The 19475-nt window shown below is 43.9% G+C and overlaps 1 protein-coding gene across 2 annotated transcripts; it reads right to left on the bottom strand.

The window, feature by feature from the left end:
* Positions 1–315: 315 nt before the first annotated feature.
* Positions 316–18388, bottom strand: LOC116942056 (dipeptidyl peptidase 9-like). 2 transcript variants are annotated; one of them, XM_032953605.2, is made up of 21 exons: positions 18249–18388; positions 15977–16188; positions 13612–13724; positions 13193–13366; positions 12932–13100; positions 12708–12818; positions 12476–12604; positions 11802–11863; positions 11559–11659; positions 10913–11090; positions 10626–10785; positions 9649–9728; positions 9037–9189; positions 8483–8621; positions 7794–7939; positions 6893–7039; positions 6245–6397; positions 3487–3629; positions 1969–2080; positions 839–972; positions 316–676 (listed from the first exon to the last, which is right to left on the bottom strand). In XM_032953605.2, the coding sequence occupies exons 1-20, from the start codon at positions 18371–18373 to the stop codon at positions 880–882; spliced, it is 2700 nt and encodes an 899-aa protein (XP_032809496.2). In that variant the 5' UTR covers positions 18374–18388; the 3' UTR covers positions 316–676; positions 839–879. The 2 variants fall into 2 exon arrangements, with proteins under 2 accessions (XP_032809496.2, XP_032809495.2); XM_032953604.2 differs by having other exon boundaries at positions 316–972.
* Positions 18389–19475: the final 1087 nt, after the last annotated feature.

Here is a 19475-nt window from a genome sequence, read left to right as displayed (position 1 = left end):
AGTAGGACATACATTACAGTAAAACCTTGGATTGCGAGTAACTTGGTCTGCGAGTGTTTTAAATATTAATTTGATAAACGAGCGGGGTCTTGCAATACGAGGAGTACGTATACTCTTTATCTGCTGAGCGTCACGTGATCACAACTGATATACACGAGTGCTTTGACATACGAGTGCTTTGGATTACAAACACGTTTCCGGAACGAATTATGCTCGCAATCCAAGGTTTTACTGTATTTGTAATTTAAACAACTAATAATGTATAGGTTTTGGAATCAAGCTGAAAGTTGAACACAGGAAAAATGAAGCAACCACTTTTGTTCGTGTTTTTTTTATTTGAAACAATATTCTTCATGATTAAATTTGCTAATATTTTAATGCACAGTGGCAGATTCGCAAAAATGTGACCGGTGACGTGCAAAGCTAAAGTGACCATCAAAGTGATTTGTTTGATAGCAGCTATTACAACACGCTCGTCAAAAAGCAAATGAAAGGCACACATCCAACAGTTGATCTTTTTTATATCTAATGAGAATCAATAGTTCTTATACTTTACTGCTTCTTACAAAAGAATTGTAATAAACTGTGCATTCATGCCGAGCGATTGACACAAAAGCAGCCGTGGCGTTAAGTCCTTTCTCTCACCGCTCCCCCGTTAGGTCCTCCGCAATCACAGCTGTCGAGAGGAGACATTTAAAAGCCAGCAGGGTTTGGCGGAGCACGTAAAGTTCATAGCGTTAAACGGATTAAAAATACCATTCTGTAAAACATTGATTGCCGACAGAAACGACTGCGGGTGCACCAGTGCAGCGAGTATCAAAAGCAAGCGTGTTAATACCTTCACATGTGAACCAGCCAGAAACTCTAAAAACTTCCCGGTCACAAATGCTCCTGCAGGAAGTGGAGGAGAGTGGCTTCGTAATGCTCGGCAGACTCGGCTGAACGGATGCTATGCCTCTCGTTGGGGTAGATCTGAAAACAAGGCCAATTCCAAAGGTAAGATCCAATCGCGCATGCAAAGACGAAACAATATCGACGCATTACTTTTCTTTATATTACTAAAGATGCAGCCCTTGCAACTGCTTGCTCGACACAAAATATCAACTTAGTTGATTTAGAAAAAAAAGAGTTTCAATGAATAGTCAAATGCATCAATGCGGAATTCGAGTACACGTCAATGTGAATTCAATCACATATGTTTGAATATAATGTCAATGTATTGACATCACGTGGGCACTATTATTGAGAAGCCAGACACAATTTATAAGGTTTTTTTAATCATTCACGAAACCTCACTCTTGCTGGACAACATGGGTGAGATTCTACGATGCATAACCCGAGTATCTGCAACACCCAGCCTGGGTGAGTATTTGTGACACACAGCCCAGTTGAGTATATAAGATACACAGCCCGGGTGAGTATCTATGATACACAGTCCGGGTGAGTATCTATGACACACAGCCCAGGTGAGTATCTGTGACACACAGCCCAGGTGAGTATCTATGATACACAGCCCGGGTGAGTATCTGTGACACACAGCCTAGGTGAGTATCTGTGAAACACAGCCCGGGTGAGTATCTGTGAAACACAGCCTGGGTGAGTATCTATGATACACAGCCCGGGTGAGTATCTGTGACACACAGCCCAGGTGAGTATCTATGATACACAGCCCGGGTGAGTATCTGTGACACACAGCCCGGGTGAGTATCTACGACACACAGCCCGGGTGAGTATCTGTGACACACAGCCCGGGTGAGTATCTGTGAAACACAGCCTGGGTGAGTATCTATGATACACAGCCCGGGTGAGTATCTGTGACACACAGCCCAGGTGAGTATCTGTGAAACACAGCCTGGGTGAGTATCTATGATACACAGCCCTGGTGAGTATCAACAAGAGCTGTTTGTTTTTTGAGTTGCGTCTTTCTTTTAACGGCAGCACTGGCAGTGAATGGAGAAAGGGAAGTACCTGCAGCTGATAGGGCTTGCCCATGCGCACCAGCTGAGACACCAGCATGCTGGTGTGGAAGAAGTGAACGTTTTCATCCAAGAAACCATGCAGGATAAGCAGCCGGTTTGGCCTGGGAAAGTCAATCACAATCGCAATATCAGATTTGTTTAAACATTATAACACAACTGTACACGATAAGCAAAAGTATATAGGTGTTTAGATGTTCAAACCACCAAATAGATACCTTTTGAAAGGGATCAAGTCTGCATTAACCACAATGACTTGTGGTGAATATGCAGACAAAACATGCTCTGATACTATTGTCAGACCAGAGGACGCCAAAAGGCATTCACCGTAAAGAAGGCTGTCTCTCGTGTAGGCCAATCAGTTTCAAAGACAATGCATGTCGTATCAGAGCCTGTTTTTCTTGCATGTTCACCACAAGTAATTGTGGTTAATGCAATCCTGATCCCTTGCAAAAGGTTTCTATTTGGTGTTTGAACATCTTAACACCTTCTTTGGTTATTTCGGTAGTCACGTAGAATGAGAATCAAATAATAAAATAACACAATAAAATTCTCACGAGGTTTCGGCCACAACGCAAGTGGCCGTTGTGGCCTAAACGTCGTGAGAATTTTATTGTGTTATTTTATTATTTTATTCTCATTCTACGTGACTTTACTGAAAGAACCAAAGAAGATGAATCCTTGCAGTCACGAACGCTTTAAATCGAAATCTTAACACCTGTAGTATTGAGAGAGAGGGTAAAAGGGTAAAACCTATTCTTATTTTTCATTCTTTGGTCCTGGCAAAAAAAAGGTCCCATGATAAAAGTATATAGTGCAGTTGGTTAAATACGTATGATGCATGAGAGAACTCTCGACAATTGTAAGTAAATAATGTAATGCTCATTGATAACGTAGGGGAGTATTTACACAAGACCACAATGTTTCACCACTAAAGCCACAGCATGACACACGCTGGCAATGTAGAAACTGCTCAAGTTTATGCCTACGTCGAAGCCTGTGGTTTTAGCGAAGTGTCGTCTGAGCACTTGGGATTTTATAGCTCATGCCCCCTTCCTCCCACGGCTCAACGAATTGTTATTTGGATTCGAAATATATATTTGTCTCGTCCCATTTGTGCTGCCTCATTGGTAATGTAACCAATTTTCTTCCTACCGTAACACCTGTCTCATCTGTACTATCCTGTTTGTCCCTGTTGTTTTTCCGTCTCGTCTATGTTCCATCTCTTGTTGTTAAGTCCCTTCTGTATTGTCTGTCTTATTTTTTGTCTGATCTATTCCAAGCAATTGCTTAAGTAAGATGCGATCATAAAACGTGCAGAAATTGCAAATAATCGCGTTTTACACGAACAATTTAACGCACGTATCATTAGCCGGAAAATCTACTTTCACGGACAAATAATTCAGCAGCAAACGATCGCGCTGAAGGCAACAAAAGCGTGGAAATACAATGTTTACAAAAAACTATTTGGAGTGCGGCATCTAAATGCGACTGCAATCTAACAACGCACTCCCTGGGCAGCTTGTCCACGTGGTAGGCCACGGAGCTGCTCTCATAGCCGGACATGTTTTCGTCGGGGGTGCCGAGGTAGCGCTCCGTGTAGGCTGTGTCGTACGCCATCCACACGGTCACCGGCGCGCCCGCTATCGCCACCTGCAGGGTGTTCACAAAGAGGAAGATGAAACCCATAAAAAAACACAACGGTGTTGAGAGAAAAAAGTTTACCATCTAACAATGCATCACTGTTCCCCTCTAAAGTGTACAACGTCTCTGACCGAATCCGCGAGCACAAATCAGATTTGAAACACGGCAGAACGAATTCTTCTGCCGTAGCTGATCACTGTTACAACACTGTGGGTGATCACGATATAATTTTCTCCGATACAAAGGTTCTTTGCAAACCCACGGGTTTTTATAAGAGATTTGTTCACGAGGCAATTCAGATTTACAAACACAGACACAATTTCAACCGAGAGGATGGTTTCAAATTAAGCAACCATTGGAAAGATGTTCTGAATCAAACCAAACATTAAACTAATTTTCAATGGTACAGTATATTTTTTAAGTAGTGGTATCCCAAACCTTCGCAGCTGCTTAAATTCCCCCTTTTCACACCACCAATATGTGGGCTCCTCCCTCTCCCCCTCGCCGGTCTGCACATACTCCCCCCCAGTACATCGTCCTTCATTCTAAGTCCACCTATGAAATGCAAATTTTTTTATGCTAATTCCTTTGTCAGGGCGCTCTGCTTCCTCTCACACAGCTTAGATGTCGCGGTCTGAGCTTGACTGTGTGCACTCCAGCGCTGTCCTCTGGACAGTCTGGTCCCTTCACTCACTCCACTCACTCCACTCACTCACTCACCTCACTCACTCCACTCACTCACTCCACTCACTCACTCCACTCACTCACTCCACTCACTCCACTCACTCACTCCACTCACTCACTCACTCCACTCACTCACTCACTCCACTCACTCACTCACTCCACCTCCTCACTCACTCCACTCACTCCACCTACTCACTCACTCCACTCACTCCACTCACTCACTCCATTCACTCACTCACTCCACTCACTCACTCACTCCACCTCCTCACTCACTCCACTCACTCCACCTACTCACTCACTCCACTCACTCCACTCACTCACTCCATTCACTCACTCACTCCACTCACTCACTCCACTCACTCACTCTACTCCCCCCCCCCGCTGCTGGTCCGTCATGGTCCCCACCCGCTCCTGGTCCATCAATTAAGCAACCATTGGAAAGATGTTCTGAATCAAACCACACATTAAGCTAATTTTTAATGGTACAGTATATTTTTTAAGTAGTGGTATCCCAAACTTTCGCAGCTGCTTAAATTCCCTTTTCACACCATCAATATGTGGGCTCCTCCCTCTCCCCCTCGCCTGTCTGCATATGCTCCCCCCCAGTACATCGTCCTTCATTCTAAGTCCGCCAATGAAATGCAAATTTTTATGCTAATTCCTTTGTCAGGGCACTCGGCTTCCTCTCACACAGCTTAGAGGTCGCGGTCTGAGCTTGACTGTGTGCACTCCAGCGCTGTCCTCTGGACAGTCTGGTCCCCTTCACTCACTCCACTCACTCACTCCACTCACTCACTCACTCCACTCACTCACTCCACTCACTCACTCATTCACTCCACTCACTCACTCACTCCACCCACTCACTCCACTCACTCCACTCACTCCACTCACTCACTCACTCCACTCACTCCACTAACTCCACTCACTCACTCACTCCACTCACTCACTCACCCCACTCACTCACTCCACTCATTCACTCACTCACTCCACTCACTCACTCCACTCACTCACTCACTCCGCTCACTCACTCCACTCACTCCACTCACTCACTCTACTCCCCCCCCACCCTGCTGCTGGTCCGTTATGGTCCCCACCTGCTCCTAGTCCATCATGGCCCATACACCTCCTACGTATATCCTGCTCATTTCTATACTAATTCCTTTGTCAAGCGTTTTGCTTCCTCCCACACAGCTTAAAGGACGCGACCTGGGCTTGGCTGTTTTCACTCCAACGCTGTCCTCATGACAGCACGGTCCCTTCACCTGATGAAGGCCACTTGTGTTGTGGCCAAAACGTCGTGAATTTTTTATTTTTTGTTGTTTTTTATGTGACTTTACCGAATAGAACCAAAGAGTATGGATCCTTGCAGTCACGAAAGCTTTAAATCTAGAATTGTACAATGAGAGTCGAGGACCGTATCAACCTTCAATGCATCCGATCTCATCCCATCTCTTCCAATCTCAGTATTAAGCCTCGGTTAGGAGGCATGTAATGACTCAGTCCCGCAGCAAATGACAAATTGTCACGATTTGCGATATGTCAAGTTACCCAGTGACGCTATCCTGCATGGTCAGCTCTCAATTATAAGGGGTGATGGGAATGGAAGGGGAGGCCCGGATAAAACAAATGCCTGGATAAAGCAAAACAAATGTCAATTATCCTAACTACATAGAATGGGGGTGAGGTAATTTTTCTGTTGTTTTTAGTGCATCTTAAGATAAGTGGTTTATTTGCCCAAATATTTGCAATCACTTGAGCACACATTTGCCCACCCTCGAAGAGTAACTAATAAAGCAGCAAGTATGCCATAAAAAGAAATTGGAAAAAACGGGTTATACACAACCCGGACAATCCACCCAGAGACAATCGAGTGTTAACATAAACGGAATTCCTATTCAATACATCAGTCCCTCTTCTTGAAGCTCGCGTAAGCAGGGCACCTTGAAGATGTCCGGGCGCAGTGCGAGTCCCATGAGGGAGAGGTACCCTCCGTAGGACCAGCCGTGGATGGCGACACGCGTCAGGTCGATAAAGTTGTGCCTCTCGGCCAGCCACTGCAGCCCCTGCACCTGGTCAGCGACCTCCACCTCGCCCTGAACAAGCAACAGGTGAACATAAACGCCCAGCCGGCGTTAGTGCAGAGGAGAAATGCACTCTTTGCTTACACCAGTTTGTATTTCACTGCAGTAGGTTGCACGGTGCAAGACTTGCTTATTTATCATCAAAGTAAAATATAATCCATTCCAATTTTCTTAAGAGTATTTCTTAGCTTTTCAGTAAAAAAACTATTGACAGCATCAATATTTCTGAATATTAGCTTCAGAAAAAAAAGTAATTTTAGAATCTAACATAAAAGCCTAAGCTTCATCAGATATCAAACTCTTGTCACCAAAAACGTAAAAAGCACACAATGAAACAGAACAATCACGACAAACAGAAACAAGACACTGCAAGCCTCAAGCCCAGGCTTTGGGCATTTAACACGTGTTGGAAGTCAGTTAAATAGTGGTGGAATTAAATCAAACGTTGCCAGCACCGGTGACATTATAAGCAAGAAAGGGTGGCGGCTTGCTTTGATCACCACGAACCATTCGGCGCTTGAGAACGCCCTCGAATTGTAGCCCTCGGTTGGAGGAGCCGCGATTGTCTATGACGACCACGGTGTAACCAAGCGACGCCAGCGTGTTGAGCCGCATGAACTTGGTGCCCTTGAAAGAGCTGCTCACCAGCTGCACCTGCGGGGGAAACATGAGAGCCGTGCGCTCGAGACAAATTTCGATGTGTGAAATTTACGTTATTTAACATCCGTTTGTGTTTGTGCAATTGTTGATGTCTTGCGTAACGTCGTTGTTTTTACTGGAATTTATATTTGGATGTTTTTCCTCTATCTGCTTATTGCGGTACTTTGTTTTATGTTATTGTTTTTGTCATTTTAGTCATCCAGGTCACTGTATAAATAAGCCTATCCTGGTCTCGACTTCTCACCTGGTTAAGCAAAGAAAAACTTGAAACTAAACCAAGCTGTACTTCATGCAACTTCGCAGCTTTTAGCAAATCTCTTAATACAATTTTACTTTTCAACAACAGGATTCATTTTATAACAGCCATTTCTCCACGCCGATATAACTAAAATTAAAAGCACCACATGTAGACATTTATTATTCTGTCACTTATATAATCATAGTTCTTCATCAGTCAACTCGTATTGCTTCACACATTAGATGCGCTAAAATATGCATTCGTACTGAGCGACACAACAACAGGTGCAGAGAGGTGGTGTGAATCCTTAAAGTAAATATATATGCATGGCAAACGTTTACGCAAGAAAGTATACTTTACTGTGATCAAATAGTACGGCACACTGTGAAACACGAAACGTTTAAGCAGCAGTGGAACAGACCGTCTGCTGGATCAAAGATTTAACTATTTCGAACTCGGGTATGGTGGCACTGCAGGGCGTGCTTGTTGGGCGCAGTTGCTTGCACTCACGTGGGGCCCCCCATACACAAAGACGACGGTGGGGTATTTTTGGCCTGGCTTCAGGTTGTGCGGATGGTAGAGCATGCCGAAGAGCGTGGGGCCGGACTCACTCTTGAAGTTGAATATGACCGGTGGTTTGTACTCCTGCATGTTCTCTGGTAAAGCACGGATAATTCAGACTTCCGTGATTTTAGTTGGAGCACCACAACACGTGCTGTGTTCGTCGTGTAAAATGTTAAAACATTTGGCATGCAATGAATAAAACTGGAAGGTCGCAATATACGCACTGAATTGTGCTTGCAGTGAAACGATGGTGTTGTTATTGTATGTACTGGGTTTAGATAAACCATCCAACCACTACAGGCCACTTCCATTAACAACAATGTTACCATGGGTTCAGGTGAACGCTACAGCTACTAGACGTGCCACGTTCACTCCAGCGTTAAAAAAAGTAACGATTATTTAATCAAATCATGACCCAGAATTGAGACATTTCATATCATTGCAAGTGGCCGTATTTTTACAGGCCTATTAAATCTATTTATTTTTAGACATTCAATTCAAACAGACCATAAGCTGGCAATAAAGATACACTTGAGAATATGCCATAAACACTAACGACGTGCAATTACATTATTACGTTATTGGACGTCGTTTAAACTCAATGTGCCGCACGACTCGATGTGCGATGAGCAGACCAGGTGGCTCCATGAGGCTGCCCCAGGGTCCAGGCGCGTTGTGGGAGGAGGCTCCCGAGCTCGGGCTTGACAGGGGGAAGAGATGCACGGCTGGCGGCCGAGTCACACTGCTGCACTGCGTCACGAACAAGTCAAAGTCCTGCAGCAGAGGGACAGCGGGCAAACCCCCCCCCCCCCACCCCCCCAAAGACTTTGGTTATGTCGCGTTTGGCAAAGCAAGGTAACGAGACAAAAAAGAGAGTGTACGTAATCGTCGTGGTGTTATGCAATGAAATGGCACAGTGACAGCTGTTATTACAATAATAAACATTAATCGCATTTGAAGCTTAATCTCAGATCGAGTTTTATACCTGGGCTAAACGCATTTTCTTTGCATTAAAATATGCATACAATTCCTTCACTGATATTAAGATTACATCTCTATCACGAGTTACCGTTCCATCTTTCTCCCCAAGTGCTATAGATTGTGCATTGTCGATCATCAACCTCCTTTTTTGCTACCTTCTTAGTTATAAATCAAAGGGGATGGAGTAAATAAACAAGAAATTCCTTACCGGGCTTAGTGAGCAGATATGCGAGAAGCCTGGCTGGGTGAGTCTCCGCACCTCCCCCGGACTCACGTAGCTCACCACGTACAGGTGATGCTCCAGTGGTGAATCCCGTGTGCTCTGGAAGAACACCAAGCCCTGCGCCTCGTCCACCCACACCTGGTGGCAGTGGGTATTTTAAAAACAGGATGAAAGTATGCCTGTGACAATACATAGATTAATACATTTTAAATTGATTCTTACAAAAATAATATCTCAAGACGCTTTACAAGAATGAAGAAGGGGGGCAGCAGGGGGATTAGAGCAGGGATCCCAAAGCATACACACATCTCATCAGACATGTAGGAATCAATAAATTACACTTTATGCAAAGTGCACACACATGCTATGCTGTTACATTTAGGCTAATGGTATATAAAAAACTGTACTGAGGACACATAAAACATAGATACAATACAAATGACATTGGAAAAAGTGAGGAAAAGAAATAACTGAATGTTAAAATCCCAAAATCATGACAATTATTGGAATCATGCCAAGTTTTCACTACATTTCTAAACCCACAGTGCCTTAACCGGTGTCTAATGTAACCATCCAACCAGGAGCTAGGTTGCTCACTTTGAATCCTTGCTGACCAAGCACCTCCCAGTCTCCTTGGGTCAAGACAATTTCTTCTTTCAGGGGGCACAAAAAATCAGCTGAAAAAAAATCAATATGATTACATAAGACTAGTTCAAGAAATACTGTGGATATCTATATACACACACGCAGTATATTGTTGTTTTAAAGATGGAAATATGGTCAACCAGAATCATTTTTATACGTATGACAAAAACACGAAGCAGTGCTATTAAAATAATTCAGGCCAAAGATCTTGGCACGATACGAGGAGATTTAATGACAAACACACTAAGCCTGTAACCGCGTGAGAATAGCACTGCAACTGGGATTCTCTGGTTCTGGAGGCACTTTCCCCTTGTTAGAAAATTACGAATAATTTCTTAAGTCTCTTCACACCTACTTCCTCTGAAGCAGGATTAACACAGTAAATGTCAGTATGGAACACCCTCTGAGAAAGGAAATCAGAATCCCCCTTTTGAAGATATTACTGTGGAAAGTTCCACCAAAGTAGTCCCGAGAGAGGGGATCACTCTAGGGGTTGCTGAATTAGTGACGTCACACCCGGTGATTATATAGGCGGGACAGGTGCGCAGGTGGGAGGAACTTCTGACATCACTGCCATTATCACCAGCACTACCACTATCATCAGCACCATCAGTAGCATCATCAGCAGCATCAGTACAATTATCGCACCTCCGATGAGCACGATTGGCTATGTATATGGTGCGAAATAAGTTCAACATGCATACATTCAGAGAACACATCCAAGAGGATATCAATTGCAGAGATGGTGCGTTGAGATCAGCTGGTGTGCAGGTGCTAAGTGGATTTTTACATCGCAGGACTATGAGAGATGGCGACGGCGTTGGGAGACTTTCCTCCAGCAGAGGAGTGATCATAGCTGATGATTATTATGAATGGCGATAATTAATGTTAGCAAGCAATGCATGTCATGTTCATAAGGAAAGCTTTACCAGGGTTTGGGGCTGACTCCTCAGAGCTTTTGCAGCTGTTCTGCTGTAAAAGCGCTGTGACCCGATGCAGGTGGCGAAACCCGGTTTTGGTCTCATTTGCCCAGATGAAAGTAAATTCATTGTCTTTCTCTTGAGGAAGTGGATGGAAGATGTCGGTGACCTGAAGGTCAACAATACATATATCATTGTCACCAGAAGCCTAAATAACTTTATTGGCAGTCAGAGAGATGACGTGTCCCGTGTTGTGCGTAAGGATGTTCAATTAACGGCTGCTTGCCATGCCATACATTTATCCAGATGTCAGTCTCCTCCTGGTAGATGAGGTAGGGAGTGAGGCTGCCCGGGGTGGCTCGGGCGATCTCATCCCACTTTCCACCTGGAGATGGGGAACGCACAAACAGCGTGGATGGGAGCAGCACCAGCTGCAGCCTCTGCTGAGGACGGTCTAGCAGCTGGGCCCACACACTGCAGATGTCAGAAGTTGCAAAGGGACAAAGAGGCAAGTGTCAAAAAACGGCACGCTCACACACATCAAATATTTCACCACAACCACCAATTCTAAAACATGGCCTGTTAGGCAAATGATGACGCAATGGTTATTTGATAAATGTCCATTCTCACGCTCCCGATGCGTGAAATAAATCGTGTGAGAAGTAATACTTTAGGGTATAGTAAAACTATATGCAATGACAGACTTGTTATATTCAGAATGGAGGAGACGAGACTATAAATGGGACAAAAAAGAACGAGAAACAATGCAAATAGTAAGTACAATTTTTACAAAAATAAGTTATTTCTTGAATCGAATTGAGAACCAAGAAAATTTTGGGGAGGCGAATCCATTAGATGCCTAAAGCTTGCGTTGCATTGCACGCAAAGCGCTTGTAACGTAAGAGTGCCGTGCCCATTGTGTGATGTCCTTAGTGCACTTACTACTGTCCATCTCGAGTCCAGCCTGCTCGCGTGATGTATTCCGTGCCAGGGAAAAGCACATCAAGTGACATCAGCAACTCCTTGTCAACCACGTCTGTGATCTGAAGAACAGATGTGTGCAGTTGGTTTTAACTGAAACACAGTGTAAGGGATTCAATAGCCAAATAACTTTCCCTGTTTTGAGAAGCACCCACAGATAAAATAATTATTCATTGAAAAAAAATTATGATCACTTCCACTTACCCTGCCTTCTTTGTCCACTGTGAATTCACATATCTTAAGTGAAACGAGAGGGTTTTTACTCCCTGAAAAAAAGACAAAAAAATAAAAGCATTGTTGAAAAGTGTTTACAATAATGTTATGAAAAACAATGTCATGCCAATGATGTCATGATTTCAACACATTTTTACTAACTTAAAGATCTCTTTTTATTGAGCCAACACCCTATCCCAGCAATCAACGGATCATGGAGGGTACACAACCGTGTTTTTTCAGTCTATCTCCTGCACGACCCGTGTCTGTGAATGCTGTATACATAACTGCTCAATGAAAAAATAAACCCTTTGTAAATTAGTTAAATATTTCCACGTGAGAGACGGTTACTGTTTAAATTACCACACATTATCCATGTACACAAGAGAAAAAATGGCCGGTTTATGGCCGATCGGGAACGCTGTTTCAAACGGTGAAATACCTCCGGAGAGTCAGCTGCAGCCAGGGTCACCCCGTGTGTTTGTCGCAAACCTAGCGGTGTGCGCGGGTGGGGCGCTGGGATGGGTTAATGACCAGACTTCTGTTACAACCAAGTAATCGCAAATGACGGCAACTTAGACACAGCTAATGTGGAATTCTGTGATTATGTTATTGAGGGTTTTTTGTCATGTTTGTGTGTTTTTTCTTTGTGTGTGGGCACTTACCGGCACGGGGGTAGCGGAAGCAGTCTGCTTTGCGCTGCTGCAATGCGGCAGCTGGCACGTGAATGACCTCCACCTCACTCTCGTCCACCTCTTCATACAAAATCTGCAGAGTTTTGCTGTCACCAGCACCTGCAGTTCCGGTAGGTTTAACGAGGCAGGTGTTACATACCTATCTGTTTCTAAGAATTTCATGAAAAATATCAATGACAAGTGGAAGGAGAGGTAGGATCACCTGCTTGTGCCACAGGACAGCACCAGTAGCCGGTGTATCTGTCAAACTCCTCTTGAATCACAAACGTGGCCACACCAGCTGTTTTGCAGTCATCAGCCACTCCACCCACACCTGCAAAGCAGAGCCCATAAGAGGTCAATTTATTTGTAAACTGGCTATAAATTTGCTTGCGGGCAGTTCCGTGTACATGTATGCAACTAGACTGTTAATAATTTGCTGTGAACCTTTGTGAGCAAAGGTGAGCCTGCACTCTTCCCCACTCTTCAAACTTGCTGCCCAGAGGTCACCACTGTGGATAAAGGTGACGATGGATGGATCTGGAGGGAAGATTTTGGGATCCATGCGGCTGCCAGTACAGCTTGTCTGCACTTCTGTTGGCATCAGCTGTGATGTCTGTCCACAGCACAAACAGAAATAGGCATGTAAGTGAAATTAAATCCTATCTTAAAAAAACTGACCAGAAAACAAGTCACTGGAAGACTCACGGTGAACTGGTTGTTGACACCATCCTTGCAGTAGAAGATGCTTCCACCAGCCTGGAAAAGAAAGGTTCCGCTGTCCCTGTGGTAATCGTAAGATGTGATCCCGAAAGTGCCCATCCTCTTCCGCTCACGAAGAAGTTCTTCTTCCCGTGAGAATGTGCCAAGTTGTACTGCTGACTGTTGAGAACATATTTGCAATTTCACTACAAGTGTACACATTTTTGCACCATTTCACATCAACATAAACACAACTATTAACTGGCAAAGAAAAAACAAGAAAGTAATCCAGCATCTACATTAATCGTAATAAGGTCTTTATAATATGTAAAACGTGAAATACCAGTTACTACTGCTGGTCACTTGGAAATTTCAAATTTACTCAAAACCTGTAAACTGAGCAATGATTATTCGTGGGTACGAACCTGAAACTGATCCAACATTTGTGTCCATGACAAGAATGTATGTCCTTCATTCTGAAGCTGCCTTGGAACCTCAGTATAGAAGAGAGTGCTCTCCCTGCTTCCTGTTGGCATACCTGTAACAGAGACCCCAGTTAAACTTAATTCACGTGACATACCTATTTTCATCTTGTCATGCAAATTGTACTTCCCTGTTGATTTACCACAAAAAATACTTTTATTGTACTGCTAAACTCTGCAACTAATTATCCATTCAATCTTTCCACCAAATCATGTTGCAGTTTAAGGTCAATGTAAACTGCTTACCACTCCTAGATCTACAGTGAGGGAAAAAATATTTGATCCCCTGCTGATTTTGTACGTTTGCCCACTGACAAAGAAATGATCAGTCTATAATTTTAATGGTAGGTTTATTTGAACAGTGAGAGATAGAATAACAACAAATCCAGAAAAACGCATGTCAAAAATGTTATAAATTGATTTGCATTTTAATGAGGGAAAAAAGTATTTGACCCCTCTGCAAAACATGACTTAGTACTTGGTGGCAAAACCCTTGTTGGCAATCACAGAGGTCAGACGTTTCTTGTAGTTGGCCACCAGGTTTGCACACATCTCAGGAGGGATTTTGTCCCACTCCTCTTTGCAGATCTTCTCCAAGTCATTAAGGATTCTAGGCTGACGTTTGGCAACTCGAACCTTCAGCTCCCTCCACAGATTTTCTATGGGATTAAGGTCTGGAGACTAGCTAGGCCACTCCAGGACCTTAATGTGCTTCTTCTTGAGCCACTCCTTTGTTGCCTTGACCGTGTGTTTTGGGTCATTGTCATGCTGGAATACCCATCCACGACCCATTTTCAATGCCCTGGCTGAGGGAAGGAGGTTCTTACCCAAGATTTGACGGTACATGGCCCCGTCCATCGTCCCTTTGATGCGGTGAAGTTATCCTGTCCCCTTAGCAGAAAAACACCCCCAAAGCATGTTTCCACCTCCATGTTTGACGGTGGGGATGGTGTTCTTGGGGTCATAGGCAGCATTCCTCCTCCAAACACGGCGAGTTGAGTTGATGCCAAAGAGCTCCATTTTGGTCTCATCTGACCACAACACTTTCACCCAGTTGTCCTCTGAATCATTCAGATGTTCATTGGAAAACTTGAGACGGGTATGTATATGTGCTTTCTTGAGCAGGGGGACCTTGCGGGCGCTGCAGGATTTCAGTCCTTCACGGCGTAGTGTGTTACCAATTGTTTTCTTGGTGACTATGGTCCCAGCTGCCTTGAGATCATTAACAAGATCCTCCCGTGTAGTTCTGGGCTGATTCCTCACCGTTCTCATGATCATTGCAACTCCACGAGGTGAGATCTTGCATGGAGCCCCAGGCCGAGGGAGATTGGCAGTTCTTTTGTGTTTCTTCCATTTGCGAATAATCGCACCAACTGTTGTTACCTTCTTACCAAACTGCTTGTCAATGGTCTTGTAGCCCATTCCAGCCTTGTGTAGGTCTACAATCTTGTCCCTGACATCCTTGGAGAGCTCTTTGGTCTTGGCCATGGTGGAGAGTTTGGAATCTGATTGATTGATTGCTTCTGTGGACAGGTGCCTTTTATACAGGTAACAAGCTGAGATTAGGAGCACCATCTTTAAGAGTGTGCTCCTAATCTCAGCTCGTTACCTGTATAAAGGACACCTGGGACCCAGAAATCTTTCTGATTGAGAGAGGGTCAAATACTTATTTCCCTCATTAAAATGCAAATCAATTTATGACATGCGTTTTTCTGGATTTTTTTGTTGTTATTCTGTCTCTCACTGTTCAAATAAACCTACCATTAAAATTATAGACTGATCATTTCTTTGTCAGTGGGCAAATGTACAAAATCAGCAGGGGATCAAATACTTTTTTCCCTCACTGTACATTGGTCCTTGGTTCGTTCCAATAAGTTCCTTCAAGTCAGAATGAGCCTTTGTTCTATATGACATTTCTCAAGTACATTCTGTGATTAATAAATGAAGTCTCTATATATATAAGGAATGAGTGGATGGTAGCGGTGGTTAGAATACTGCATTATTAAAACGGTGCGTTGATTTCAGCCATGGCTAACATCAGCAGAAAATGATATCTGAACCAGTCCTGGACCCCCCCCCCCCACACTAACCAGTATGGTGAAGTGTAGTGAGATTGCCCATTACTGACATGGTGTGCAGAGGCCTTCATCCAACAGTCGATTGGCAAAGTTTCTTATTTTATAAAAAGATGAAGGATTGTGAGTGCTGTTAAATTTGCTCTGGTGCCCTATCACTACTAAGTTGATAGTGAAAGGGCCCATGGCTACGTGAAAGTGCCATGTGTGTCCACTGCCCGCACGTGTCGCACCAAGGAAGTAGACGCGGTGGGATCGCTGAGGGTCGGCCTCATTGCCGTAACGTACGAACTGGAACTCGTGCGGGGCCTTGCAGGCCATGAGGCTCTGCTGCTTGCGGCTGGCACGCACTACCTCCCGGAGCTCATCCCACGAGCGGCGCTGCACGCGGAAGCGGGACACATCGGGTTCGAACACCTCCGATGGTTCGGGCAGGTGAGTCATGCTGTAAAAGAGTTTCAAGGATTTTTTTAAAATTACATAGTGCGGCGAGGACACTTCCCCCCCCCCCTGCTTTAAACCCAGATGCAATGTGCAGGACTGTGGTCTGTGGAATTTCTGTACACCCCCCCCTTCTGCCTAATTTTTGCTCTGTACTGGGCTCCTATTGAAATACAATAAAAAAAATTGTAACAAAAATAACATGGTAAGCTCTGTTTTTAACCTAGATTTCCAATTCACGTTTTTTTACATACTTGTTGTTTAGTTGGTAAAATAAATTGTTTGTAAAGTCGATAGTAAGAGAAGAATTGTACTGTATATCACCTTCGAAAAAGCCTATCCTACTCAAAAATGTATTTTGTCCAATGCATTGAAGATGCAGTAAATAGGTTTCATCTTAAGCTGAACATGACAAATTCCATCCGATTGTGGAACACAAACATACTATAACAACGGATCCATCACATTATATACACAACAGTGTCCGGCTGTTAAAGAAACTATTCCATTTTTAAAAACAATGTACAGTACTTCAATTTTGTCTAAAATTTTCTTTGAATATAAAGTATTTTCCTTACTTTTTAATGGATACTCGGTGCTAACTACAGCGTCCCACAACACAAATTGTATCGATACGTGTTTTAATTGATCAACAATGGCCCTCTGAAGCTTGTACCACCACCCATCTTTACTTAGAGTGCTTTGAAAGCTATATCACACTCAAATACAGTCCAGCAACAATACTGTATGTTTAAATCCCAGTACGGTTATGACGAATCCCATCACAACGAGTTCCTCTTGCAATAATATAACCAGTTACACTGTATTCATAACAAAATCAAGCAATGGCTCGAAATAGCCACCCTTCAATAAGGGAATTCAGGGACAATTAAAATATAATACTCTTGGAATGCACCTAGGTTTCCTGTTTGGTAGAGAGTAATTTATAGTAAAATAAAATAATAAAATTCTCACGACGTTTCGGCCACAGCACAAGTGGCCTTCTTCAGGTGAAGAAACAGGTCTATCAAGAAGACATAACTCATTCAAGTTCTATCAAGAAGACAAAACTCATTCAAGTTCTGTCTTCTTGATAGACCTGTTTCTTCAACTGAAGGCCACTTGTGTTGTGGCCGAAACGTCGTTAGAATTTTATTCTTTGATTTCATTATTTTATTTCCATTCTACGTGACTTTACCGAAAGAACCAAGAAGATGAATCCCTGCAGTCACGAAAGCTTTAAATCGAAATTTATAGTAATTTAATTAACTTCAGAAACTAAAAAAAAGTTTCCATTAAAAACCAAAGTCACCTCAGCGGACTATCCGTGTTTTAGTATAGTACTTAACATTGTCAATAAAACATCAGTCCTTGCTCGGGGTAAAGTTTAACCCTTCGACATTCACAACATTGACATGCGATTATTGCACAGCAACGGAATCTTTCTGCACTGTGCCAAACAACAAGAGTCGTTAAAAGGTAATTGGGCCGAACGTCAATATGCATGACTTCCAAGTTCAGACGCACCCGCATGTAGACGCGATAAAATAAACACACACACAATGTTATAAAATTGCAGTATTGTTGACACAGTCTCGAGTCTTCAAGGCTTTCCTGAGTAAGGGATATATTCCCTTTATTTAAAAGTTATTTCCTGTACTTTTGGCGACGCTCGTGTTATGTGTTTTATTGGCCTTTAAAGGTATAAACAGTTGCATTACCGCACACATTTCGTCACGTACGTTAAATCGCAAAACTCTACATGGGGAAGGAAAAAAACATTTAAATGTCCGTCACTATCGGGTGAGGCTTACGGCAAAACTGCCCAAACCCCCCCACCACCACCACCCCTGGCCATTCTGATAACGACGCCGGGCAGGGCTCGCCTTCGCCGGCAGCCACGCCAGGAAACAACGGGGCCTCGGCTGCGGCCTACTCGGTCTCGGTTGTTTTTGCAAGTCAAGGAATTGGCCACGGAGCGACCGGGTCGAGCGGGAGTCGAACTACAGACGACGAAAATGAGCGGAGGGTTCAATTTTTATCGAAGGGAAGGGGAACACTGACTTTGTGCCGACAGAGGAGGAGGAGGAAGAGGAGGACGAGGGAATACGACGCAGGCGTCCAGGAACAGCTGGCCGTGACCCCTGACCCCTCGGCCAGAGGCGGGGCTTAGTTCCATTTAGTTCCATTTATTAGGTATAGATAGCCCTGTGAGCCATTCGGCTCTTGAATCGGGTGCAACCGCAACGAACAAAAAACAAAAAAACATGAACAAGAAAACGTCTTAAAGTGGCTATGTGACTGTGCAAACAGAAAAGCCAGGGAAAAAAAACATCGAAATATTCCTGAAATAGCACCGTACACCAACGCTGTGTGCAACAAATGCCAGTGGGATGCAAATCAAACAACAACCACAAGATAACTAAGATTAAGGCCATCAGTCTAACTCCGTACTACAATAAACAAAAACATTGCCAAACCAATAAACGTTTTCGAAATCACCAAAAGAATCGTCCTCCTCCCCACTCAGCCTCTCTCGATCCACTGCTGGATGGAAGCCCTCCAAATACCCCTGTCGTCTTTCACGATCGCACGATGTTAAAGTATTCCACCGGAACACGAGCTACTTTCATCGCTCCGTCTCCTGGGTTTTTTTTCGCGTCCTCTGTGGATGGGTTTCATTCCCTTTTTAGCCACCACACCGTCACGTCCCGGTCAACAAACCCCTTCTCTGTGCCCTAATCACATACCTTATTGGTCACCCCCCGTGCCCTTATAAATCTCATCGTTCATCCTACAAAGTCTCAACACAAGGGAGAAACACAAATGGACGTTTGTTTTGTCCGTACTGAAACGGCTGTACGCCGTGTGGACCTGAAAACACAATTTCCCTCTACAAGAATACGGGTTAAACCGTGTGGGTTGACATGTATGCCGTTATGACGATTGACCATCTGTTCCTCGACTCTTTTGGCCGCGACTTGTCAAATAATCCACCGCTGTAGTTGCAATGCTGCCATATAATTCACGTGTCCATGTTTCTCTCCGTCAATGTTAATTCCAAGCGTGCGTTTTACGAAGCTTAAGATTTTGATGTTCAAAAAGCAATTGCCCCCACGACAACAACCCCCCCCCCCCCCCCCGTGTCTGATTCTCTCACGCGATACCACGAAGTCAATCTCACGCGACCATCTGGACAATCTCATGCGTAACCCCATCCACATCCAAATGTCAGAGGTCTCAAATTTAAAGAAAGACGTCGACAGGCGATTCGTCAAAGTCGGTTAAATA

This window comes from Petromyzon marinus, chromosome 13 (assembly GCF_048934315.1).
Source record: "Petromyzon marinus isolate PM22_M1 ecotype Great Lakes invasive population chromosome 13, UKy_Petmar_22M1.pri1.0, whole genome shotgun sequence".
NCBI classification, from domain to species: domain Eukaryota; kingdom Metazoa; phylum Chordata; class Hyperoartia; order Petromyzontiformes; family Petromyzontidae; genus Petromyzon; species Petromyzon marinus.
Note: the sequence above shows the minus strand (reverse complement) of the source record. Positions and strands in the feature narration are given on the sequence as shown.